Source organism: Thunnus albacares, chromosome 4, assembly GCF_914725855.1.
Source record: "Thunnus albacares chromosome 4, fThuAlb1.1, whole genome shotgun sequence".
Taxonomy (NCBI): Eukaryota; Metazoa; Chordata; class Actinopteri; order Scombriformes; family Scombridae; genus Thunnus; species Thunnus albacares.
The window spans coordinates 4,241,545-4,268,071 of NC_058109.1; the positions used below are offsets into that span (position 1 = coordinate 4,241,545).

The 26,527-nt window shown below is 37.1% G+C and overlaps 4 protein-coding genes and 1 long non-coding RNA gene across 8 annotated transcripts; 4 read left to right on the forward strand and 1 right to left on the reverse strand.

Annotated features, from left to right (window-relative positions):
* The first annotated feature begins 408 nt into the window (after positions 1-408).
* LOC122980935 (odorant receptor 131-2-like) lies at positions 409-2,037 on the forward strand. Its single transcript, XM_044349391.1, has 2 exons — positions 409-845; positions 1,009-2,037. Exons 1-2 carry the CDS (start codon positions 693-695, stop codon positions 1,807-1,809), a joined length of 954 nt encoding a protein of 317 aa, XP_044205326.1. The 5' UTR covers positions 409-692; the 3' UTR covers positions 1,810-2,037.
* A 6-nt stretch (positions 2,038-2,043) lies between these two features.
* On the reverse strand, positions 2,044-7,714 carry LOC122980936. 4 transcript variants are annotated; one of them, XR_006403116.1, is made up of 7 exons: positions 7,615-7,714; positions 6,650-6,812; positions 6,397-6,479; positions 5,956-6,114; positions 5,556-5,700; positions 4,188-4,272; positions 2,044-2,085 (listed from the first exon to the last, which is right to left on the reverse strand). It is a non-coding gene; the product is annotated as an uncharacterized LOC122980936 (long non-coding RNA). The 4 variants fall into 4 exon arrangements; XR_006403114.1 differs by having other exon boundaries at positions 6,009-6,114; positions 7,615-7,711; XR_006403117.1 differs by lacking the exon at positions 7,615-7,714 and adding an exon at positions 7,485-7,608 and having other exon boundaries at positions 6,009-6,114.
* A 970-nt stretch (positions 7,715-8,684) lies between these two features.
* Positions 8,685-10,489, forward strand: LOC122980503 (odorant receptor 131-2-like). The gene is made up of 2 exons (XM_044348567.1): positions 8,685-8,840; positions 9,668-10,489. Exons 1-2 carry the CDS (start codon positions 8,685-8,687, stop codon positions 10,487-10,489), a joined length of 978 nt encoding a protein of 325 aa, XP_044204502.1.
* Positions 10,490-16,177: 5,688 nt separating this feature from the next.
* Positions 16,178-18,741, forward strand: LOC122981266 (odorant receptor 131-2-like). The gene is made up of 2 exons (XM_044349917.1): positions 16,178-16,294; positions 17,862-18,741. The coding sequence occupies exons 1-2, from the start codon at positions 16,178-16,180 to the stop codon at positions 18,675-18,677; spliced, it is 933 nt and encodes a 310-aa protein (XP_044205852.1). The 3' UTR covers positions 18,678-18,741.
* A 3,759-nt stretch (positions 18,742-22,500) lies between these two features.
* Positions 22,501-24,421, forward strand: LOC122981373 (odorant receptor 131-2-like). The gene is made up of 3 exons (XM_044350071.1): positions 22,501-22,634; positions 23,099-23,524; positions 23,875-24,421. Exons 1-3 carry the CDS (start codon positions 22,524-22,526, stop codon positions 24,130-24,132), a joined length of 795 nt encoding a protein of 264 aa, XP_044206006.1. The 5' UTR covers positions 22,501-22,523; the 3' UTR covers positions 24,133-24,421.
* Positions 24,422-26,527: the final 2,106 nt, after the last annotated feature.

A 26,527-nucleotide genomic window follows, 5' to 3' on the forward strand; every position in this document is an offset into this window, starting at 1 on the left:
ACATTGCTTAACATGAAAACAAAAAGTCGATTTCATAGCTTTATATAATGTTTGAATGGCTAAAAGGTTTTTCACACGGACCTTTTTCAGAGCAGATGTTTTGACTTGTAATAGAAGGAAAGACACAAGCATTACTAACAACATCAACAACAGCTCTATTCAAGTGTCCGAGTTAGTCATGTCAGTGTGACCATGAGACACCAAGTACAATAACAGGACCTGAAACTGAAGCAGCTAAATGGAATTCAGCCATCATTTATTTCATTATTTATACATGTGCTTTTCCTTCTCTGACATCTGTATTGCAGTTCTTATACTTCAGTGGGGTGTATTGCTGAAACATAGCTGGCTTGGCTTTCTCATATTTTGTTTTATATATATATAATGGATTTCCATGTACATTTCAGTGAGAATAATCTGCCGATATAAATGTAACAAAAAAATAACTAATAGTGTGCATTGTTGATAAATACCCAATGCAAATGACATTTATTCAAATTGTATGGGTATTTTTGGCCTGTATGGGTCCAGATCAGTGTTTTTTATTGAACATTGCAAAGCTTTATTATTATTACAAGAGATGCTTCTCTCAAGTCGGTGATTTTTTTCTGATCAATAATATTCTATTCTCCTCTATTCTTACCTAACCTACAGTTATCTCCAGTGAAATAGGTTTGGAGGACATTTGACTCATGAACGTTTCAAATACTGGCAGGAATTTCACATCAGCTGTCTATCGGGACACTTTAAACACAGCTATAATCAAGAATGTGATCACTGTGGTTCTCTGCATCTCCATCAACTATATCAACGGTACCCTGGTGCACACATTCAGAAAGCATGAGGTCTGAATCTTATCACTTCTAAACATTCAATTTTCATAAGTGTGACGTGTAATTTATTCTCATCCAATTAAGTAGTATGCAACATGTAATATTCTAGTATAATCTGTGGCACTGTTTCTACTCTTTTCTCTTATTTCCTAATCAAATCTCTTGTTTCTTACAGATTTTCAATATAAACCCTCGCTACATCCTGTATATTCATCTGGTAATCAATGATATAATGCTGCTGACCATGTTTACCCTCGTTCAAGTCCTGAGTTACATCGTGTTCACTCTCAACGTCTCCTTGTGTATAGTTTTGCTAATGATTGCTATATTTGCAAATCTAAACAACCCCCTAACACTAGCTGTCATGGCAATAGAGTGTTACATTGCCATATGCTTCCCTCTCCACCACACCCAAATCTGTACTGTCAAGAAAACATATGTTGTGATCGGCCTCATATGGGTGATGAGTGCACTTTCAATCCTGCCAGATTTATTTGTCACCTTGGCCACAGAGTCCCTGGATTTCTTTCATTCCAGAGTTTTCTGCCTTAGAGAAAGTGTTTTCAGAAACAGCTATCTTACAGAGAAGAGAGATGTATCCTACATAGTGTATCTGGTCATTGTTTGGCTCACTCTTTTCTATACATACTTCAGGATCCTTTTCGCTGCACAGGCAGCTTCTGCAGATGCCAAGAAAGCAAGAAACACCGTCCTCCTCCATGGTTTCCAACTGCTGTTGTGTATGCTCACCTACGTTTTTCATCTCATCATAAATGGTCTGACGTACTTGTTCCCAAAAGGGGTACTGGCCATTCGCTTCACTATTGCGATATTTGTTCAGGTTCTGCCACGTCTCATCAGTCCAATTGTTTATGGGCTACGAGACAAGACATTTAGACAGTACCTGAAAAGATATCTGCTCTGTTCAACAGGTGCTAAGACTCATCCACAGAAAACTTTAAAGAGGCCATTATAATGTCCTGTTTTTGAGTTGTTCCTACCATGTATAAAATCTTATCTGTTTTTGTCTTTAAATAAATAAAGAGGGAATAAGTTGTCATCCCTTATTTAAACTACAACAGAATAATTGCTTTATTAACTTGACGGTATATGGACTAGACATTTTCACAGGTCTAAAATTCAGGACAGTCCAACTCAATCCAAATAGACACGAGGATAATTAAACCCCATCCAAAATGTGGTCACTCACTGGAAGAGGTGTGATGTGCTACCAGTTAACCAGCAACAGCAGCTGAAAAAGAGCAGCAGTTAACATAATTTTTCTTGCAGTTCACACTTTACATTTGGCCTCAAAGAACACATTTTCTCATGTTATGATTAAACCTGAGCTGATTCACTTGACACAATACATACAAATCTCAACACTCCACATCACACTAACACTATGCTGACGTGGTCCAGCAAAGATAAGACATCTAAATGAAGTGACTGACCTAAAAACAGGGTGGACCAAAAAGGAACACCTGCAAGCCAATACAATATAATCACAAATCAAGAGCTTTGTTTCAACTCAGTGTTATGTTTTGAAGCCGTAGTGTTGTTGTTGTATTGGGCTGCAATATACTGAACAGATTGCAAACTTACAATACCATAGTTGTGCTCTAACTGCGCTGCGTTATCGTGTTGTGCTTTGGTTCCACCTGTTCCTTCGGTGCACAAGTCTACTGTGTGCAGCGCTGTAAGGACTCACTAATGCTCTGATTGTGAAACTTTTGTCCAGAGAGGTGCAAGATGTGACCCTTGCCACTGTCACCAGATTCAGGTTGGGTGCGTTTAAAAAGCACAGATATTTTGGCCAAGAGTCAAGAGTTTCCCAGGCAGCAACACAGAACAGCACCGCACAGAGGCTCCCAAACACAAATGATTATTGATTTCCAAATGAATGGATATTTGGCATTATTTTTGGCAATAAAAAAAGATTATTTTTGGCCTGACAGCCCATTAGGCCTGTACAATGATAGGGGAAACACTGTTTCATATACAACTATTTCAGAGGACAAAAGAAATCAGTGGTTTTGTTACTATTAGCATAGCAACTTCAGGAAATTAACCACATATAGGTTTTACTGCCTCAAACACCAAAAACTAAAACATAAAACATTTTCTAAACATGGGAAATATGGATGCTTTCTGCATTTTTTTCTCAACTTCCCTTAACTTATAAGACTAGAAATATGACTTTGAAGAATATCTTAAAACTAAGGAGGTTTTGTGGATCCAGGGCATGAAATCTGCCATTAATGTTTACTCATGTGGAAATGATCCCTGTTTGATGATGCCCTGCTATTAACTTAGTCCTTACCAAATTGGTGTGTAACATGAACCCTGTATAGCTCTGTTTGCTTTGTGTTGAAAAACTGAGACAGATCGAATAACAACTGCTTGAGTGTGTAATCCCCAAGTCCATCAGATAAAAGAGACTTGAATCTTGTGCTCTAGCTGTATTTTCATTCTGCTCATTTTCACAGCATCTTTAGCAGAAAGCTCGATACTCAGGGAATGGTATTTTACAATTGGCAAACTGAATATTGAATTTAATTGAATTGAATAGTAATATTAAATGAGTAGATGTAATGTGAAAGGCATTGTTTGTAGTGACAAACCAAATCTGCATTCCCCCTTAGCTCTATGAGCTCTGATACCCCCACTGTAGCTGTATGTTCATTTTTCATTATATTGAATGTGAGTACATTGTGAGCCACTGGAAAGTGCAAAATTCCTTGTGTGTTCACACGTATTTGGTCAATAAAGCTGATTGTGAGCCAGGACATGGTAAGCCTAGCTTAGCGTAAAGACTGGAAGTAAGGAGACACTGCTAGCATGGCTCTATGCAAAGTGTAAAAATATGTGTACCAGCAACTCTAAACCTCACTGCTTAACACATTGTATCAAGTTTATTTGAGACCATTTGTGGTTTTAGATGGAGTTAAATGGTGCAGCAATTTCTTGACAAACATCCATCCGCCCAGCACTTGTGTGCAACTTCTCTGGCTATAGCAAAGGTTGATGCAGTGATGCTATAAGTGAGTGCTGGTTTTAGCGCAGGTCTCTATATCAAACGTGGAATTTTCACTGTACCCGGCTAAGATTTTTGTTTGTATAGAGTAAACATACAAGATCCAACATGTTAATTAATCATTAATAAATAATTTCTCACTTTGAACAGACTAGCCATTTCCCCCTGCTTTCAATGTTAATGCTAAGCTAGGGTAACTTCCTAGTGGCTCAAGCTCTGTACTTGAGGCACAAAAATTAAATTGATAAAGATTTTAAATCTAAAACAAGGGCTGATATCAAACAGAACTCTTTCTGTAGTAGTCTGTGATACTGTACCTCTTCTTCTGTAGCCTCTCTGACTTGTGGTGTTCCCCAAGACTCCATCCTTGGCCCCTTCTTGTTCTGCATAAACATTCTGCCACTGGAACATATCGTACATAAACACAATATTCAGTACTATTGTTATGCAGATGACATGCAAATTTATGTTCCATTAAAAACCAGTGAAGAAGGCAGCTTTCATAACTTACTATCTTGCCTGTCAAAAAGAAAGAAAGATGTCCCAAAACTTTCTCCAGCTAAATGAAATAAATATCTGAAAATATTCTTTTTAGTCCTTCAAAGTCCATCCCAGTTTTGTAAAAACATCTTGGCTCCCTGTTTGCAAATGTCAAAACTGCAGCCAGAAACCTTGATGTAATATTAGTGACCTTTCATTTGACAAACAAGTTACAAATGTCATTGAATCATGTTTTCATCAACTGAGTAGCATCTCAAAAATCATTATTGTAATTCATTGTATTCAGGGTTAAGCCAAAACACCATCTCACACATGCAACAACACACAGCCAGGGCTGCAACTAACAATTATTTTAAACCTAGTCTACAAGTTCTCCCTTCTCAGTGTTTTTCCTGCCTTCTTCTTTTTCATGTGTTACCTCAGGCAATGTCACCAAACACTCACTGAATGGCACCTTGACCCCCACTTGTCTTTTTGTCTGGAGGACTGGGAGAACTTTGTCTGGGCTGGAGGCACCTTTGTCGCATTTTAGTGCAAATTCATATCTGAAGTTCTTGGACTGGAGGTTGCACTTTTTTGGGGGCTCCAATCTAAATCTTTTGGGGCTTCAATTTAAAATCTACCAACATAGTCAGAGCCGGCCCTGTGCTTCATAATAAAAGCTACACAAGGGTTAATGTTCTGGTATAAACAGTGCTGAGATAGCCAGGGGGTGACACAGGCTAAACACACATTACAGTGCTCTCACATGTCATGTTTACTGTAAGTCATAATCTAAATCCTGGTTGGATAATAGTTTGTTACTCAGGACCTTCTTAAGTTAAAACTTTCATCCACATCGATCATTTCTTTGAACAGTGTTTTTTCTCTCACATTCAAATATTACAAAGCATGAATTCAGCCTCAGCTCAGAATAAAACCTCTGCGTGTCCTTCTGTTATAACACTGACTGTGCACACATAAGACAGCTGTCAGTTTGTTAGAGTAGCTCTTGCACTGAAATGTTTACTGCACATAATGTGTAATCTCAGTTTAAATTTAAAAAAAAAAATCACTATGAAGCTTAGACATGTGGGATCAATGAATAATTCTCTCTGTCACTCATCACGTGATTGGTCCACTGATGTAACATAATTCCTAAAATATGCAAAATGATAATCCAGATTTTTCATTAGTAAACATACCTCTCAGTGACTTCAATTCTGTCAGTGTCAAGGGGTGTTTTGCCTCCCCCTTGGTGGTTGATCTCCTTGTTTTCAGGGTAGATGTCCCCAAATGGCCACAGCTAACTCCTTGACAAAGAGGCCACACACAACACCCTATGTGGACCTGAAATAGATAAAAACAAAATATGTTTTAGAAATGAGTAAAAGCTTTATCATGAAATAGGTTTTCTAGTCTTTTTTACTGTATTTTATTTTATTTATTTTTATTTATCAAAGGTCAGGAGCCTCTAGATTAGACATCTACCTCGGCCTGGAGCAGCACCTATCAAGCTGGAACCTGACCAAGTTATCCAATTAACTATTAAGATACTTTTGCTTCTGTACAAAGACATTACTTTCCAAAACAAACTTGCAGCACCTGCTGCGAGGTGCCGCAAGTCAAGTTGTTGCCCAGGATGGTCAGATATGCACTGAGGTCAGTCCGCTGGACCAGCTCCCCTAGGGGACCCCCTCTCTCTACCATGGCTTCAAAACACTGGCCAGCACTCCCAGTCAGGGCACCAGGATAAAGCAGCATCTAGAGGTTGGAGATTTTAAAAGTCCAAAATCCATCTTTTTAGGATGTAGCCAGTTAAACACAGCAGGTCTCTAGAGGAGTGGATTGCCATTCCTGAACTGTCTTTGCTTTCTTAAGTTCAAGACTCTGTACACTATGATAGAAAGTTCTATATTCTTAAAGGTTCCATGAAATAAATCTGGAGAGACCCTGAACATTTTAATACTAAAATATTAGAGTTTAGTATTTGCCATTTTAGCCAGTGCCCTGAAAATCCAGAAAATAAACTAAATAAAAGTTTACCTGCTGGTTATGAATCTTATGGCAGGACTGCTGTTGTTGTTGATGACCTCATTCAGTGGGCTCAGAGCTGTACATATCTCAGCCTGTGTATAATCATTGTATGAAACACAGTTTAAGTATGTAAACCTGATAGAAATAATTTTGCTAGACATATGATCATATATCAATCAGTTTCTTTTCACGATTGTTAATTGAATTATTCTGCCTCCATACAACAATAATACACAAAAATATGGACCTGTTGTAAAGATACCTTCTCTGTATCAGACTGTTCTGGTGCCATGGCGGTGCAGGGTGGCTCCTTCAAAGAGGATGGGGACAAGTCTTCTATCTGGCTGAGGTAATATGGGGCAGGTGGTGCCATCCACTCCATAAAAGGCATAGCAGGGGTCTGACTGCCAGTGGGCCCACAGAAACTGACAGAGACACATGTTAAATATAATGGTATGGCAAGACAAGGGTGCATGCTTGTACAGTATGTATAGTCATTGATCATGTAGATTAGTTTACCTAGTCTAGAATATGGTTTTGAGGTCCAAAACTGTCAATTGTAACTTACATTCAAATTTGAACTTGATCAGAAAATTACTTTTTAAATGTTTTTTGTTTATGTCCTTCAAACTCATTTCATAACACAATAAAGAGAATAGTTTGACATTTTGGGGAGATATGCTTATTCACCAGTTAGTTGAGAAGATCAATATAATACCACTCTCATGTCTGAAGTTAATTGTATTGCTGGAGCCAGCAGCTGGTTAGCTTAACTTAGCTTAGCTTAGCATAAAGACTAGAAACCAGAGAAGACAGCTAGCCTAGCTCTGGCCAAAGGTAATCTCCCTACCAGCACCTCTGAAACTGACAAATTTAGCTAACAAGTTGTATCTCATTTGTTTAATCCATACAACAAAAAAGACAACTGTTTTACAAGGGGTATAACATTACTGCCTTTGATTTTGGGAGAAGCTGCATAAAGTCGAGCGCAATAGTATGTCAGTTAGGTTAATTTGTACTAACTAACGGTTAACGTTAGCTAAAACATTCACTGAACACAGCTGAGTTCAAATTAACATTAGTAAACTGTAAATTACCATAAGTTAATTCTCGAGGGTCATATCTAGCGCTATTTTACCTTTTTTATAAAAACAATACATCAATATTATACGTGTAGGACGGTTCATTAAAATAACTTCACATTATAGGCAGGTATAGGTTACTTACCGCAGTAGCAGTCGGCGGTTCGTTTGCTGTCGGTGAATAAAGTTGAAGCCCGCCAACCGTCGTCACTAGATATCGCACTATGCATGTCCTAAACACGGAGATGATTTTTTTGCCAGGCAACAGCGGGGCTAGCCCGAGTTACACAATTGGTCGACCGAATGCCACATGACTGAGTGATGGTGTTACACTATTGGTCGGCCGAATGCCACTTCCTGTATCAGATTCAAATTAAAAGCCCTCGCTTCAAATTAATTAAATTAAAAAATAATTATTGATTGATTTATTTCATTTAAAATAATTATTTTTAAATTGATTAATTACATTTTACTCAAAGTAAAATAAATACATTTAATTAAAAAAAAATCTAAAAAAAAAATCTTAATAATAATAATGAAAAGAAAGCAAATGAGCATATTTCCCAAAATGTGAAAATATTCCTTTATCATGCATATACATACACACAGAGAAAAATACAGGCCAACATAATCCCAGATGTCTTCTAACAACCTATATAAACTCCTTGCATCAACATCCACGACAGACTGGTTATGTGCCGCCCTGTTAGTAAGTATAGTCTTTTCATACTTACTGCTAATATTGCATTGGACTGATACTGATACTGTGTGCACTGCAAATTATTGTGTGTATTATGTAGCCACAAATGGGAAAAGTGTAATGAAGTGTATTTTTTATAACATTCAGTAATATATGAGACAATTGTCCAGCTGGTATCCAACAGTGGTTCCTCCAGAGGATTATCATCAACTTCAGCCAGTTCTGGACCATCTCTTCTGAGATAGCTGATAAAGTTTGAAGTTGAACAGTTTCAGCATAGCCAGAAAACACTCCCCAAAGAGGCAATAAATTGCAAATGTTTCATAGAAACATTAGATTTTAAAAGGATGACTTATTGTATAGATCAGTACATTTCATGGCACATTTATTATTGTCAGATTTTTAAAGCTAAAAAGTTATTTTTGAATCTTTTATAGACTTTGTCATGAGTTATTTCATTTTTATTTTATTTTCGTTTCCTTATATCAGACAGAAAGGATCCTGTCATTTCAGACATGAATTTGTCATCTGTCAACGGCACTTTAACTGTAATTGGGAATCAGCGGGACCGCTTCACCACAGCTGTGACCAATAATGTGATTGTCACAGCCCTCTGCATTTCTATCAACTACATCAACGGCACCCTGGTCCACACTTTCAGAAAGCACCAGGTCTGAAATTTGTCATTGCTTTTATGTATGTGCAAGAAATACAAAAGAATTAGGACACAGCAGAAGAGGATGGTTCTAACATGCAAATATCTCTCTGCCTTTCTCTTCAAATCATCTTTCCCACTCTGCTTTAGGCAAACAAGTGTCAAATTTTGAATTTTCATAGCTTAAACAAATCTGTTTTTTAAAAACATATGAGATCAACTAGAGAGGAGTAAATTATGCACTATGCCCAATTTAAATATCTAGGATAATAGCAGGTTATAAAAGAAACAAGAATCGTATCAAGCTGAAGCAAAAGAGTACCATAAAAATGTTGGCAAAAATATAAGACAACCATGTAAGACAGAACTGCCATTAAATACAATAATATAATTTGTTCCCTGCTTGCAATGTTATGTTCTCTATTTTTATGCATCAGTCAGTCATATTCAGGAAAATCTTTTCTTTAAATCTGTGAATTTTTTTACTTATCATACATAGATTAACAGATTACATAATGTGCTGTTATTTACAAAAAAAACCCAAAACAACCTACCTCTCAAAGGCAAGGTGGCGTTCATTTATTGGTCATTTATTTGGGCTAAATTTGCAATAATCATTAGCATGTTGTTCAAATATTCTTAAGTTATGAAATTCATTATTGTGTCAAGTGTGGGAGTCAACTAAAGCTGACTGCATATTCTGCTTTTAATGTCATGTAGTGAAATATTTCCTTTATTCTTAAAAACAAAAGCAACAAATGACTAAAGTCATAATTTACTAAATAATATAATTATAAACTTCCTATGCTTGAACACCTTGTCTTCACTAATTGTATCTTTCAGATCTTCAGTTCAAACCCTCGTTACATTCTGTTCATCCACCTGGTGATAAATGACATGATGCAGCTGATTCTGTCAACTCTTCTCCACATCATCAGCTACACCCTGTACACAATCAATGTACCCTTCTGCCTCATCATGCTGACCATTACCATCCTCACCACCCTCAACACCCCACTAAATTTAGCTGGCATGGCGGTCGAGTGCTACATCGCTGTCTGCTTTCCCCTCCGGCATGCACAGATCTGTACTGTCCAGAAAACCTATATCCTGATCGGTTTGATCTGGGTTGCGAGTGCATTGTCCATCCTACCAGATATCTTCATCCTCCTGGCCACAGAACCTCTGCAGTTCTTTTACTCAAAAGTGTTATGTGCCAGAGATTACGTGTTCAGAAGCAACTACAGCCTGAAGAAGAGGGATGCATCACACATTGTCTGTCTTGTCCTGGTTTGGCTCACACTCTTATACACTTACTTCAGGATTCTGTTTGCTGCCAAGAAAGCAACTATAGGCATTAAAAAAGCCAGAAACACTATTCTCCTCCACGGCTTTCAGCTGCTGTTATGTATGCTTACTTACGCGAGACCCATGTTTGAAAAAGGTCTGCTCTACTTATTACCTAAACAGTTCTTGGCCATACGCTTTGCCTCCTATGTCATTGTCCAGATCCTGCCACGGTTTGTTAGTCCCATTGTCTACGGACTACGAGACCAGACCTTCAGGAGATATATGAGAAGGTATGTGCTTTGTAAAGTGAGCATGAGCAGCCATCCAGAAAATATCATCATGTCAAGCGTGAGGCCTGCTGCAAAACTGCACTGAAAGTTTCTCTGTCTCCAAACACATTCAAGCAAACAATATATTATGTAACATCTACATAGTAAATTTATCTTTATCTATCATAAATTGATCAACAGTATATATAACATGATAATTTACATTAAATTATTGTGGTTTTATTTTCATTTTTTGTTTATGTTTCAGTAGCAATGGTATTTTAAATGCACGTGCTATGAGCACCATAAATACATTTCTATACCAGTGGTTCCCAATTGGTGGGTTGCGGTCCACTTTTTCTGAGTGGGTTGTGAGCATTTGACCTTGTTTTTGTTTTAAAAACTTTGAAATGTAGGTAGTTTCCAGAACAACACTTTTATTTCAAAGTACCATTTCCTGCATTCTAGTTAGTAGCAGCACTACCACATGAAACTTTACAGTACCAGTAGCCTATTGATTTCAAGGCTTTGTGGGTCACGTGACCCTCGCCTTGCACATCTGTTGACTCTAGCGATTTTCCAGAGACGGAGAAGTTTGCTTCACAACAGGTTGAACAAAAGTGACATAGAATATATTCCTCTTGATTTTACTGACATTGAACAGAAAAAAGAAGAAAAAAGTTATGTTTTATGCAGTGAAATACTGGCCTGGTTTGAAACCTAGCTTGATAACAACATTTCTTCTCTTTATCATTTTCAAACTGCAGATGTTGTATTTCCCTGTTCTTTGTATCAGGCCTGTTTACAGTTAGTTTTAGTAGTAGGACCTAGAAGTGTAAAAATAGTTTTGACTAAGACTGAATTAGTTGTAATTGCTGTTGCAGTGCTTCTAATGTTTTTTTAAATGTTCGTTTTAAGCCCTAATATCACTCTCTTGCTACAATGCTTCTTATGTTATTGAGCTTTAAGCCTCAGTTGTACTTAAGTTATTTTAGTTTTCATGTTGTTAAGGGGCCCTGTCTCATCACAACAAGAAGGTCATGGGTTTGAATCCACTGACAGGTGGAATAGATGGATGGAAATGTACTGAGTGGGTGTTAAGTCAGTGTGTGGACCATGACCTGATACCTGAGGGAAAATCTGGACCCTGAGGCAAGACCAGTTGGGAACCAATGTTCTCAAATTTTTTGGGAATATTTTCAAATTTTCCATTTCTTCCCTTTCATTTCTTCTCAGTACATCCAAAATGGTCACTGAGACTAGATATAAATGATGATTTTGTATAAAATATTTTGTATGTTGCAAAATGGTTATGATGGCAACTGTGGTAAACAGAGGCTGATACAGTACAATTTTATCACAAGTTATACAATCACTTAATAAAAACCTTATCTCAATGATTAAAATAAAGCAATCTCTTAATAAGACGTAATATACAAGTGTAACTCCTATGTAAAAAACACTCTCCCCTAGAGGGTAAAATAAACTGCCAATGTGATGGAACTAAGGGGACATGGAGTATGATGACTGAGTAATTTATTCAACTTCTGGAGGTGGTCACCAAACTAAAATATCAAACACTGCTGAATGGATAGATATGAAACTGTATACAGGCATTCATGTTTCCCAGAGGATGAATCCTAATAACTTTGGTGATCCTCTGACTTTTTCTCTAGCATCTATTAGATGTGTTGCCATGATATTTGGTAGGCAATCATCCTCCCTTCATGATTAATTAGAATGACTTTTAATAATTTTAATTCCTTGATTTTTCACCCAGCACAATCACCAAATCATAATCTCAGTTTGTCCAATAGTTTGGTTTAAGACCAAATCCCTGCAAGATGTTAATCTAAGATGCTGAGCATCTTAAACATGACCAACAAACATCAAAATTGTGTTTGTTTTGCTGGTGAATTGCAAACAATATGATATGATATGGCCTTACTCCATTTTTCACATTACTTTCGATACAAATGAGCTAAGCTACATCTTGATCTTCACATAATTTAATGTTTAATTCAGGGTCAATTAATTGATTAGTCTATCAATTAAAAATTAATAGATAATTTCTTTATCAGATTAATCATTACATGATTTATCAAAGTAATTTACCAAATTACTAGTTCCAGCCTCTCAAATGTGCCCTATATGGCTGCATTCATCACATTCCTCGATATATTTGAGGAAAACTGCTCTAATATCAGGAAACATTAGTCAACAGTTATATCCAAGGATGCTACAGTGCAGCTGACAGTACATCACAACACTGGACTTCTGCAAATGACAAAAATTCAATCAATGGCATGAAAGCCAATTCAAAACCTTTATTTAAACCCCGAAAATCACTGAGATTTCTCTCATTTGCATTGATATCGAGATACAGAGAAATATGCAGTTAAACAAATCAAAGAGGATAATACTCAGTGAAAACAACTGCATGCTGAGGTGAAGTGGTTTCAGATCATCGTCTTGAATTTTCCAGGGGTAGCAAGAGTGTCGACCCTGAGGATGTGTTGAAGATAATTCCATGCATTTGGTGCATAAAAACTAAAGGCAGATTTTCCAAGATCAAAATAAACCTGCGGGACTTGAAGCATAAGACAGTTAGTAGAGCAGGTTTGGTAGGGTCCTATAGTCCAAGCCAAATACCTAGATATTTATATTCTGTGACTCTCAATATTACTACCATTCAGCATGGATAGGTGTAGACTCAATATCTCTTGCTCTAAAAAAAAGCATGAACTTTATTTTGCTTGCATTGAGTCCTGGTTTAAGGTTGACAAGTGCATCTTGAAGAGCAGTAAAAGAAAGTTGTAGGTTCTCAACAGCAAGTTGTTCAGAGTCAGAAAAACAATACAGAATAGTGTCATCTGCGTAAAGAGAGTGGGCATTACAGTCAGTTAGAGAAGTATTATTAATATAAATTGTAAACAAGGCAGGGCCCAGAACTGATCCTTGTGGAACAGCTTTTGTTACTGGTACTGGCCAATAATTATTGAGATCGCTGTTGTCTCATCCCTCGTACAAAGGAACAGTAAGATTAGTATAAAATTAAATATGTGTGTTATTTGCTCAGTGACAAATGGAGTAGAAAGCGAAGAAAGAACAGATTGAGTTTATCTGCTCCAGTTGATTTCCGGGGATCAATGGTTTGTAGTGCACTGGCTACATCACAAGGAGAAATAGGTTGTAATGTGAACTGAGAGGTGTGGTTTACAGGGTATATACAAACACTATTAATAGGTGTGGGTCCTGTATACACATGTTTAAATAAATGACCAGCATCAGCAAAATGCTTATTAAAGGTTGGAAGATTTCTTTCTGGTTGGATAAGAAAGACAGTTTTTTATTTTTCATAGAATTTACTGCCCTCCAGAATTTTGCCGGATTTGAATATGAGCAGCAAATTACTTCTAAATAATAATTTGATTTGGCTTTCATTATAGAGGCTGTGCATTTATTTCTTAGTTGCCTAAATGCAAGCCAGTGGGATGGATCCCCTGAGTGACATCAGGCTCTGTTTTTAAACAGAGTTTAAAGTTCAGGGGAAAACCAAGGAAACCAAGGAAAGTGTAAATAAAATTTATAAAGTCACATCACAGGATGAAAAATGATGCTTTGACCTCACTGTCGTCGTCATCATCATCATCTTCTACTTTTCCCTTCTCTGGTGAACACTGAGGAGGACGATGACTAAAAAAATCAATCAAGCCCAGTTCTGATGTTTATAAAGGCTCATCTGTCGAGCTGCCTGCCACCTCTGTCTGACTTGGACTCAGGTAGGTGCAACAGGAGAGAGATGGTGGAGAAGTAGATGATGATTCAAACATTTAAATTTTTACTATTTGGCAAACAATATTACTATGTGAGTTTGCTCGCATGTCGGCAGTTAATCTGTTCACATATTTACATTTCAAAATTTAAATTGTAATATATTTAAGATTTTAAAATATGTAATTTAAACACTCTTTGTGCTGGAAGGTGCTCTTATATTTGGAGGAATTCACATGTAATGTGATCTTTTGCCTGATAGTGATTTAAGCAAAATCTTGCAAGCTGACAGCCAGTGTTTATCCCAAGGCGCACTGGAACTGCTAAGACTGCCGTATTTGTTTCTACATTTAAGGTAAAGCTCAGTTTAAATACCACTTTTGCACTGCCAAGTTCACACATTGTGTAACATTGTAATTGTTTGATTCAATTAATGTGTTTTGTACTGAAAAATACAGCAGAACAGTAACATTTCAGCAGCTGACTGAGGTTTGCAAAAGTAAGATAAGTAAGAAAGTTTTATAATATACCTCTAGAGATAAATAATGATATTATGTACAAATTTTCAGGCTTTTATGCACCAATGTTTGTTAATTAACACTAGCATATGTTTTAACATGATGTCCGGGTTGATGCTCATTTCAGACAGGTAGCTGGGGAGAAAAAAAGGCTGGAGGTGAAAAGGGAATAATGACAGAGCGCTGCATGTCATGAAATTTAATTTAAGAAGGAAATTAAATGTTTGTGGTTTACAACACCTGAGCATTAAGGGAATGTTTTGAACTATTTTTCACCAAACAAGGTGAACTAGTGCTTATGTTTGCAGTTTCAGGTCTCTTCTGGGATATAAAGAATAAAGTAAAATATAGGAATAAACATCTACATTTACAGCAATGAGGTAGTAGAACTCAATAACTTAAAGCATCTTTGTGTGAAATCTCATTGATTTGTTTAAGTACATGACTTTCTATAAAACATAACAGACCAAAACATAAATAAGATACCAGATTTTGCACGGTTTTGAGTTCTTAAGTATAATGTACATGTATCATGCAGTTTCAATACACTAACCTTATACATATTTGTATTTTTATTTATAAATTGATTAATTGCACAGATTGAGGGTAATTCCTTTATATATTTGTAAATTTGTATTTCCTGTATTGTATTTTGTCTCACTCTCTCTCAGGTCTTGGTGAAATATGAGCTCATCAGTGGATCCTGGAGGCAACATGACTTTTCCTTCTCAGGTCTGGTGATCTGAGTATAGTCTCTCTACCATTTGTTTTGAAATTAAAATTTGCAGCAATGAAAAACTACAACTCTTTTTGATTCGCTTGTATTGTTGTATTGCATTTTGATGTGAAAAGTCTCTAGGTCATTATTTCAGTGTAATCTTTGTCAACAGCCTGCTACTGTAGGTTTTCTGTTTGTCAAATGCACCACATGTAGATAAACCCTTTAATTCTTATCAAGACAGCAATATTTTAGGCAAAGTAAATTTGTCACCATTATTTCATTCATTGTGCCCACATCTCCAATAAAAAAAGGTAATTTTGTTTTGATAAACTATGAAACAAATCATCAAACCCTGTTGGTGCCAAACTTTATGGCTCTAACATTGAACGTATGTCTAAACACACATGAATCGTTGTCCTCACAACGTGACTAAATTATTGCCTGGTCTTGTACCTCTTATCTAAATATTAAACCTCAAACTGAGCTCTTTCTGTGTCCTGGTCCAGATTACTGTCATGTAGAGCTGAAAGTTGATTCATTTTGACAGTTATTTAGATCAGTTAAACATGTTTCCTAAGTCTTCTGCAGTTTGTGCTCATAACACACCAAATTTTACACTTTATACTTTTACTTTTATATCAACAGTACATTTCAAACAAGAGTCAGTGGGGTCAGCTGATGGAAACAGTGACTGAATGATGATAAATGATGAATCCTTGTATGTGAATTGAAGTCATTTCTATTTCCTTCTCTTTGGCTCCCTCTGTTGTTTGCTCAGTTTATGCTCGTCAGAGACACTTTCACCACAGCATTTGTGAAGAACCTGATTGTGGTTCTGGTCTGGATCATCCTCAGTTATATCAATGGCACCTTGGTTGCCACCTTTTTTAGACACCAGGTACATGCAACACACACACACACACACACACACACACACACACACACACACACACACACACACACACACACACAGCCATATGTAAAACTCTGCAGCTTTTCTTGTTTTATATCATTGTAAATTCAATATCTTTGAGCTTTGGACTGTTGTTAACAAAGCAATTTGAAGATGTAACCATGGGCTCTGGGAAAATGTGAAGGGCATTTTATTCTATTATCAGACACTTAAACTAAAAGATTTATCTTTTAATCCACAAATACCCAAGAATGAAAAAAAAAAACTATTTTTTTTTCAACCCTATAACACATTTGGTCAGTTTTCACCACAGTCATTCAAACATTTTACATAAAAATTATGAAAACTGATGAAAAATGATAGCAATGTAGTACTTTTTTAATATCTAGACACGTTGTGATTACCTCTATATTGATTTCAAGACTCAAACATGGAATATTTAAAAGGTATGTTTAATGCTTCAAAAGGGCATTATTCACTGCACTTTTATAGAGCTGCTACGATTAGTCAATTAATCAATTAATCAATCGACAGAAAATTAGTCAGCAACTATTTTGATAATAGATTAATCGCTTTAGTCATTCTTTAAGCACAAATGCCAAACATTTGCTGGTTCCAGCTTCTCAAATGCAAAGATTTGCTGCTCTTGTGTGTTTTTAAATTATTGTAAATGGAATATTTTAGGGTTTTGAACTGTTGTTCTGACAAAACAAGACATTTGAAGATGTCACCTTCTGCTGTGGAAAATTACAACAGGCATTTCCACTATTATCTGACATTTTATAGACTAAACGATTAATCAATTAATCAATACATTAATAGATAATGAAAATAACTTTTGTAGTAAATAATCTACTCTTTTGCTTAGAATAATCTGCCAAATAGCTGCTGATTATGTAACAGATTAATAAAAAGCTGAAGTGCCAACAGGAGAAAACAATGAGCTGAACAGATAAAATAGATGCATGTAAACACAATTGGTGACCTCTGTCTTTTTTCTCTCACTCCCTCTATCAACACTACCTCTCTCACTATCTCACAAAATTGATCAGCCACCAATTTGATAATTCATTAAAGCATTTTTCAAGCAAAAGGGTTCAGATGTGAGGATTTGCTTGTCTTTCCTTGTCTCACTTTATAGTAAACTAATTATCCTCTGGACTGTTGTTGAGACAAATCACTTTGAAGACATCACCTTGAACTCCTTGGACTGGGAACTGTGAAGTCATTTTTGTCTATTTTCAAATGTATTGGAGAATTAATGATAATTAATGATCAAATAATCAAGAAAATGTTTAGTCTAACATTTGTTAATCACGCCTCATACTTCAAGACTCTGAGGATTATTTCTTCGTCTGCTCATGAAAACTACATGTTAATTAACAACTGATATTATATTACAATCAATTATTTATTTATTATTTCCAGCTCACCAACAACACCAATAATCAGACTAATCTCTTTTTATCTCTTTCTATCTCTTTCCCGAACCTCTAACCAGCTGCATTACTACATTCTTCACTCCCCTCTTTCTCCCTTTGTCTTCCTCCAGGCCTTTTATGAAGACCCTCGCTACATCCTCTTCATCCACATGGTGATCAACGACGCCATCCAGCTGACTGTCACCATCACGCTCTTTGTCCTCAGCTACATCTTCTACAAGTTAAATGTCTCATTCTGCTGCTTCTTTATCCTGGTGGCTGTCTTCACCACCAGAAACACCCCGGTCAACTTAGCTAGTATGGCCATAGAGCGCTATATTGCTATTTGCGAACCTTTACGGCACTCCCACATCTGCACAGTGAGGAGGACTTACATTGTCATCGGGTTGATTTGGTTTATATGTGTGGCTCCGGATATTACAGATCTATTTGTCACACTGGCGACTGAGTCCCTGAGCTTCTTCCATCAGTCGGTGTTCTGTTTGCGCCAGAATGTGTTCAAAGACCCGATCCTGGCATACAAAAGACAAGCTTTTGATATCATCTATTTCTCCTGTGTGTTTCTGACTCTGGTCTTCACCTACCTGAGGATCCTGTTTGCAGCCAGGGCCCTCTCCACAGAGAAGGTGTCAGCCCAGAGAGCCAGGAACACCATCCTGCTCCACGGGGCCCAGCTGGCCATGTGCATGCTCTCCTACATCTCCCCCAGCGTGGAGATTGTCCTGCATCTAATCTTCCCCGGCCGAATCCTAGAAATCAGATTCGCCAACTATCTGATCGTCTACATCCTGCCGCGGTTCCTGAGCCCGATCATCTACGGTGTCCGAGACAAAAAGTTCAGGAAGTACCTGAAGATGTACTTTGTGAGCAACAGATGCAGAGTCAGAGTGCAGAAAGTGGCCGCACAGGACAAAGACAGCATATAACAGATCATATAGCCAGAGGGTTTAAATAAAGGTATTCAATCTTTATTTAACCAGAAATTTTGATTTTCAATGTTTAGTTATTGTAAAAAATATATAAATATTTAATTAACATTCAAAATTTATTTATAGAGTCACAATAAAGCGACTGATAATGGCAAGATGGTTCATGTCAGTAAGAAATGTTTTATTTATATGTACCTCTGCTACAAAAAAGAATAACGCTGTAGTTATGGTTATTTGTTCAACTTTCCAGAATTTTATGGAAGAAATATGCCTGTTCATATAAATGCAAGAGAAAAACATCTTATTTTTTCTAACTGAGACATTAAATAGTAGAAATTAAACTATGATATCAGGTGTAGTCATTGAAACAAATGATTTTTGACAACAGGAATGGAGCCACAGTTATATTAGAACAGCTAGCCTGCTCATACAACAAAAAAGACAACAACTCAATGGGGTTATGATGCATTATATAGAACCCACTGCTTTTCTTGGAAAGACACGGCCTACTCTGCTAGTACTCGTTGGCTTCACTGGTTGGGCTGGTTAGGTTTAGGCATGAGGAGTGAGACTGGTTAGGGTAAGATAATCAGGATAAGCCAATCAGAGGCAGAGTAGGTTGGGTCTTGCCATGAAAAGCAGTGTGATCCATAATAACACGGTTGGGATACTGTGCAGTACTAATCATCCATACAATATCCGGTCTATGCAGCACTGCACTCTGTATCCAAACATAAGTTGTGGAATATAATGATATTATACACAGAAAACACCAACCTGTCAATCAGGACAGTTGGCTCTTGAAGCTGCCACAGTGAGCAGAGCAAGGCAGCACACACATGCATCTCAATCTCAAATGGAAAGGATCATGACCCTGTGGCACAAACCATTTTATAACTACATCTAAATACATTTCTGCTACATGACACATTCATCATTTTTCTTTTTGTTAAATAAAATAAAATGATTTATAGCTAATGGGGTTTAATCAATTAAATCCATTAGCTATGGATTAATATCCCTATTTATGTCATTTTCTAGTTTTTACAAATCACAGGGAGGCAGAGTGAAACACTTTGAGATCCTGTACTGATACCATTCAGATCAATCTGTCTCATTATTGGCTAAAATATATTGGTCTCATACATACATATAATTCCCCAGAGTCCAAGGTTACATCTTTACATGTCTTATTTTGTCCAAACAACAGTCCAAAACCCAAAGATATTCAGTTTACTATCATATATGGCAAAGAAAAGCTTCAAATCCTCACATTTGAGAGGCTAAAAGCAGCACATTTTGGGCATATTTGTTTAAAAAATGACTAAGATGATTATTTGATTATAAAAATAGTTACCAATTAATGTTCTGTCAATCATCTAATCGATTAATCAACTGATTGTTTTAGCTCTATTTTTTTATTGACTTGTTTGCACTGGTGGTTTAGATTTGAAGTCTGTCTCAATGTGGTTTAATTTCTCGACTCTTCTGTCCTCCTGAACCTGACTGGTCAACACTGGTAAGATTATTGCTCACGGTGTTTGATACCAGAGTAGAAAACTCAGATGTCAAAATGTCCTTCATTAGTTTTCTAAAAACCAGTTTCAACACGAATCAGAACTATCAGATTAAAAATGAAAATAAAATCCTGAATACACCCAACAGCTGATGGCTTTCTGCTCTTCTCTTAAATTCAAATAATGCTCTGACTAGCATCAATTAACATGTTTTTCTACTGTTCATCTTCCTCACTGGCTCAGGGATCAGAAGTCTCCTTACGCTCATTACAGGAATCCATAACATAACCTGTGACATCATGACCTTTACTCTATCCCTATGACAACCTGATCAAAACACACACACACAAGCATCCATACAAATCCTTAAATATGAGATAACAGGCTGCAGGAGGAGGTCGCTGACACTGTCAGTGACTCAGCAGGTGAGATCTGTCGTCAATCATTTTATCATCTCTGAATATAATATCACTGTTATCTCTACTTTCTGTTCCAAAAGCTTCATGATACAGCTGATATTGATGTTAAATTACATTATCATTTTAAAAAAGTTTGAAAAGGTTTTATGTTGTAACTTCTACAGTCCTTCTGACCGTATCAATACTGCAGGACATTAAAGTGTTGAATATGTGAATATGCAGCAGTAAAACTACATTTTTATTTTCATGTGATGTCATACAGAATGATAAGAGGTCTATGTTTGTATATGATGTATTTGTATGCATTTATACTGTGAAACAGTTAACAGGAGTTGTAATATAGTATTTCTAATATTTTACATTCTAATGAGTCCCACAATCCCACTGTTACAGTGTCTCAGATGTTTACATTTTGTCTTTATAATTATGAATTATATTACTCTTACTATATCCTGTAACAAAATTGTTCAGTAAACTAAAATGTTTTTAATGGGACTTTAATAGCTCTTAATACATCATAAAGGGATTTCCTCTGATCTGACTGCAGATTTGGGTGAACACTGTGAGCCATGAATACCTGACAACAGGTGAATGGGATATCTGTGGTTGTAGGTGTGTATGACTCAGGATGTCTTTACATTATATTGTAAAATATCTCAATATAACTCTGCCTTTCTATTATAATTTCTGTATTGTCTATGTACTGTATGACAAAGATTAGTCCATTTCAGTAAAGATATAAACCTTTCATGCATTTTATATACTCATCTGCATTCCTTACTGCACGTCTTTGTGTTATTTGTTCAGGATATTAGATGTTATCACAGACAATGAACGTTCTTGTAAAAACCATTTGAAAATTTGAATCCATGTACTCTCATGTGTGCCTTGTAGTGCATCTTATAATTCTTTGATATTGTCCTTACGATCAAAAAATGAGAGTAGAAATTGTAACCCAATAAGTTTTTATTTCTATGTTCCTTCAGGTTGTGAGGAGGAGATGTCAGTGATGCTCAACTCCACCTCCTCCAACCCTTTGGACCTGCTGATGAGTAATACCAGCTCTCCACTGACAGGGGGCGCTGTGACCGTGCCTAAAGACAGCTTCTCTAATGCTCTCACCAAGAACATAGTGGCCATGCTGGTATGGCTCGCCCTCAGTATCATTAACAGCACCATGGTGCACACCTTCCTACGACACAGGTACACACGGCCATCATGAGATTATTCCTGAACACAGATGTTCAATCATCAGTGTTTTGCATAACACAGTAAAAGATCTAGAAACAATATATAAAGCAGCACCTGCAGATAATTGCAGGCACAAAGCTGCAGTAAAACATTTATTGATTGTTCTAAATGTACAAATTATGCAATCAATCTCTCTACGGCTATAAGATAAATCAATTTTCAGTGTTAACATACAGTATCTATGTTACACCCAGACTATTTGACCTCATAATGTAAAGTCATTTCCTGAATAAGCACTCTGCTTTAACTTGACTCCACTGTCTTCAGGGTAACTATCCTGTTATTTAGAGCTGAAACAATTAGTCAATTAATCAATTAGTCTACCAGCAGACAGTAAGCATTACTTAAAGTAGAAAGTAATTTTTTAAGCAAAGATCCCCTGTTACCACCTTCACCAGTGTGAGGATTTGCTGCATGATTTGCAGTTTATTATATTACCTGATAAGCTTTTTTGTTTTTGACATTTTATACACAACAAAACAACAAAATCAAAAAAATTATAAGCAGATGAATCTGAATGCTGATGAAAATAATCATGAGTTGCATCCCTTCTGTTATCATACTGTTCTGACACACACACAGCCACACATGTCCATCTCTCTCAGCTCTTGTTTATCTCTGACTCCAGCCTCTTCTATGAGAACCCTCGGTACATCATGTTCATCAGTATGGTGATCAACGATGCTCTGCAGCTAAGCCTTGTAACAGCTCTCTACGTGGTCAGCTACATCTTCAGGAAGATCCATGCATCTGTCTGCTGCCTTCTGGTGATCCAGAATCTACAGAATAATCACTAAAACTATAATAATGCTAAATAGCCCCCCTGTTTCACATCTACAAGCAGTATATAAACCGTTAAAATGGTTCACACAGCACTATAATGTAGTTGTAAGTTGATATAAGTGTTTATTAATGTATTTGTCAGCAACCATAACTCCTCTTAAAGGTATTCATAACTGGATTCTGGTGAATAAACAGATAATGACAATAAAGTAAAGCACAGTTGTAAGTTGTATTATAAAATATGTCTTCATAGGAGAATTTATAATGTTAAGAAGTACTGTACATTGATAAACACTTAAAAATGTCCTTATATCAGCTTACAACTACATTATAGTGTAGTTGTAATATTTATATACAGCTAACAAATGCTTAATAAAGTAAAATGTTACCACTTTTTATCTTTTCCTCTCATCTGACCACCACAACACGACCATTTTGCCTCTCTCAGATCATGACAGCAGTGCTCACCACCCGCTCCACCCCTCTCATCCTGGCTGGGATGGCTGTGGAGCGTTATGTCTCCATCTGCTTCCCCCTCCACTACAGCCAGATGTGCACCGTCCCTCGCACTCTCCTCCTCATCTACATCATCCTCCTCCTAACCGCCACCCCGCCCGTCACCGACCTCCTCATCACCATTGTTAAGGAGCCTCCAAGTTTCTTCCAAACCTCTATTTTCTGTGACCACTCGCTCCTCTTTCGGGACCGGTCCATCTACTACAAGAACTGTGTGTTTGACGGGGTGTATCTCTCCTTCGTGGCTCTGACGCTGCTCTACACCTACTGCAAGATCATGCTGACTGCAAGAGCGGCCTCCATGGGCCTGGCCTCAGTGAAGAGAGCGAGGAACACTGTGCTGCTTCATGGAGTGCAGGTGGGTGAACTTTCTCATGCTGGGATTTTTACTTCACATAGGGCAGAAACTCTGTGTGTATCTAAAAATATTAATATCTTTGGGACTTGGACTATAAATGAAACGAGTCAAAAAAACTATCGCGGGTTCTGGGATATTCTGATAGGTATTTTCACCATTTTCTGACTATTGTTGACCTTTTCAGTATTTATAAAAAGTATCACTCATTTGCAATGTTTCTACCAGTTGAAAGATGTTAGCAACCTGAGAATCATGAAGTATACTGTTTGTTGTAAATGTTGGATATTTATTTGAGTCCATCATCACAAGTATTAAGTTTATCCTGCTTGTTTCTTGTCCTTGTGTTTCAGTTGCTGCTCTGCATGCTTGCCTATGTGGTTCCCTCCCTTCAGGCTGCTCTCATCTCCCTTTTCCCCCGTCTCAGTCTGGAGATTCGTTACATCTTCTTCCTGGTCGTCTACATCATCCCCCGTTTCCTGAGCCCCGTGATCTATGGTTTTCGAGATGAGCAGTTCAGGAAGTACTGGACGCGGTACCTGGCTTGTTGGAGCCACAGCATCATCAGGGTCAGGCCAGTGGTACTGAAAGCGAACCTGCAGGTGAAATAATAACATCTGGAAACCACCAGAGAAGACCAACTGACTGTCAGTCTGCTGCTTGTGAGCTCCTGGTTCAGTTCAAATCAATGAAGGATGATGAAGGTTGCTCACAGTTTTTATTGCTCTGTGGCATTCATTTGGTTTGAATTCATGGTCTCTTATACAGCAAACATGGTGAGGCAACAAGTGCTGGAAATATGAACACTTTTTCAGAATCAAATGTATGTCACTGTGTACAGTAAGCCAGCTTTTAACAAATGTTTCTGCTGATATATAGATAAGCTCAATACGATCAAAAGATCAAGACATATGGATGGATGGATGGATGGATGGATGGATACAGAAGCTGAATGTCAAATGCTGTTCAAATGTGTTTATAAAGCACTTTAAATAAAGCATAATAAGACCTGAGATGTTTTAGTCTTGCAGTTAAGCATCCATATTAGGGTCATTAAGTACTCCACACAGAGGTGGTGCATATGACACATAGTGAGCAAATGAGTATTTTGTCTTGTTTAGATCCTGTCTGTAATTTTATAATCCACCAAGAGAACCCAGTGGAATCCTGGAGCAAATTATTTAAAGCCAGAAACCAGGTTTTACGTTCTCTATCTGTGCAAAATTAGTTTTTATGTACAATAGTAGGTAAAAAAAATACAGAGCTCTGGTGAGCTCTGTCCAATGTGCTGATTGTGTCCTCAGATAGCAAATTTGCTGTGGCCCAGATCCAGCCCACATACTGTGTGGAATGATACACTTGGGCAGTCTGCTCCTGTATCCCAGATCTGGGTCACAAGCAAGCAGTATGTCAACCAAGAACAAACCAGATAAACCAGAACTGGCCCACATCCAGAACACACATACCTGAGAGCACCGCATCTTTACCAAAAAAGACCCACATTTGATTTGGGATATTTGGACCATATTTGCTACTTGCTGTCTGGGCCAGAAGAAGGCCAGCAGTGCCACATGATTGCCTTAAGTGGCCCACTTCTGTATGCTATCTGGGTCTGTGTGGAGACAACACATAATGCCACAGTTTCAATAGATCTCACTGTAATAAAATTACTCAGTGCAGACAAAACATGCACAAAACATTTAACCAGTAAAACAACGTGACATAAACTATGGTTAACTTTCCAGGTTGTTTGATTTGTTTGGTGTGAGTGCAACTGGTTTAGCTTCGAGGTCTGCAACTAATGATTAACGATTTGACAATTAATCTGTTGATTATTTTCTTGATTAATTGATTTATTTGCTTTATTGATTGATTTTGTCCATGAAATGTCAAAAAATGGTGAAAAATGTCAATCACCGTTTCCTAAAGCCCAAGATACAACCTAAAATGTCTAAAATGTCTTGATTTGTCTCGTTCAACAGTCCATAACCCAAAGATATTCAGTTTACCATTATAGAGGACCACAGAAACCAGATAATATTCACATTTGAGAAGCTGGAACAAGAAAATTTTTGTGGTCACAGCTCACTGGTTCACAGTACACTTATTATAATAATATATATTATTAATAAATCTCATTTAGGTCTCTTCTTCTCTTCACGCTTTGAAAATGAGTCTCATTATGAAGACAAACTGCAGCTGATTTCTGATAACTTTTTAGTCGCCTTTGTTTTTGTTTTTGTGACTACATTCATGACTATGATGAGCCTATTTTTGTATTGGGTCATATTAATAAAATTAAGAATGTTTTTTTTTACAACCACTAAATCAAAATTAAGTGTACACAAAATAATAAACTTTTTAAATTCTGAAAACTGAAATCTACCTCCCTCAGTCCCTCTAACTGCTCACCCCACCTCTCCAAGATAATCTCATCTCACTGCTGTATTAGCATAGAAATCTATATAAGTGCATCTATCTTTCTCTTCCTCTCATTTCTTACAGACAGTTGGTCGGCCAGGCTCCTCATCACAGGCCAGAGCGGTGTGATGTTGAAGTAAGTTTGATATAGTTTTTAAAAAGTTAGTGAAGGCACCAGATAAATAACACTGTATGCTTGTTCACATCTCCCCACATTTTAACCTTCCTGTTGTCCTTTGACCCGGGAGGACAACAGGTGTCATTATGTGCTGTCATCAAAAAACTTGAAATGGTTTTAAAACAGTATCCTGACTAAACTTTTACATATACCAGTCTGCCATAATCCATCAACATATTTTCCTCTGATCTCAACTATAGTTAAAATAATTCATAATTTCTTAGTCAGGATACTGTTTGACCCGAGGACAACAGGAGGGTTAAGAGAAAGAAGGATATGTAGGTTTACTACTGGTTGTCTTTTCAAATATTTATTTGTTGATGTTAAGAGAAATAAGAGTGAAGCTTTTGTTCCTAACACAGACTCTATTATAGCCATGAACAAAGAGAATTCAACAGACCATCCAA

Coding starts and splice junctions, on each gene's coding strand:
- LOC122981373 (XM_044350071.1), top strand. CDS start 22,524: ATGTTCATCAGTATGGTGATCAACGATGCTCTGCAGCTAAGCCTTGTA. Junction 22,635..23,098: donor CATCTGTCTGCTGCCTTCTG/GTGATCCAGAAT, acceptor TGCCTCTCTCAG/ATCATGACAGCAGTGCTCAC. Junction 23,525..23,874: donor TGCTGCTTCATGGAGTGCAG/GTGGGTGAACTT, acceptor CTTGTGTTTCAG/TTGCTGCTCTGCATGCTTGC.
- LOC122980503 (XM_044348567.1), top strand. CDS start 8,685: ATGAATTTGTCATCTGTCAACGGCACTTTAACTGTAATTGGGAATCAG. Junction 8,841..9,667: donor ACACTTTCAGAAAGCACCAG/GTCTGAAATTTG, acceptor TGTATCTTTCAG/ATCTTCAGTTCAAACCCTCG.
- LOC122981266 (XM_044349917.1), top strand. CDS start 16,178: ATGCTCGTCAGAGACACTTTCACCACAGCATTTGTGAAGAACCTGATT. Junction 16,295..17,861: donor CCACCTTTTTTAGACACCAG/GTACATGCAACA, acceptor GTCTTCCTCCAG/GCCTTTTATGAAGACCCTCG.
- LOC122980935 (XM_044349391.1), top strand. CDS start 693: ATGAACGTTTCAAATACTGGCAGGAATTTCACATCAGCTGTCTATCGG. Junction 846..1,008: donor ACACATTCAGAAAGCATGAG/GTCTGAATCTTA, acceptor TGTTTCTTACAG/ATTTTCAATATAAACCCTCG.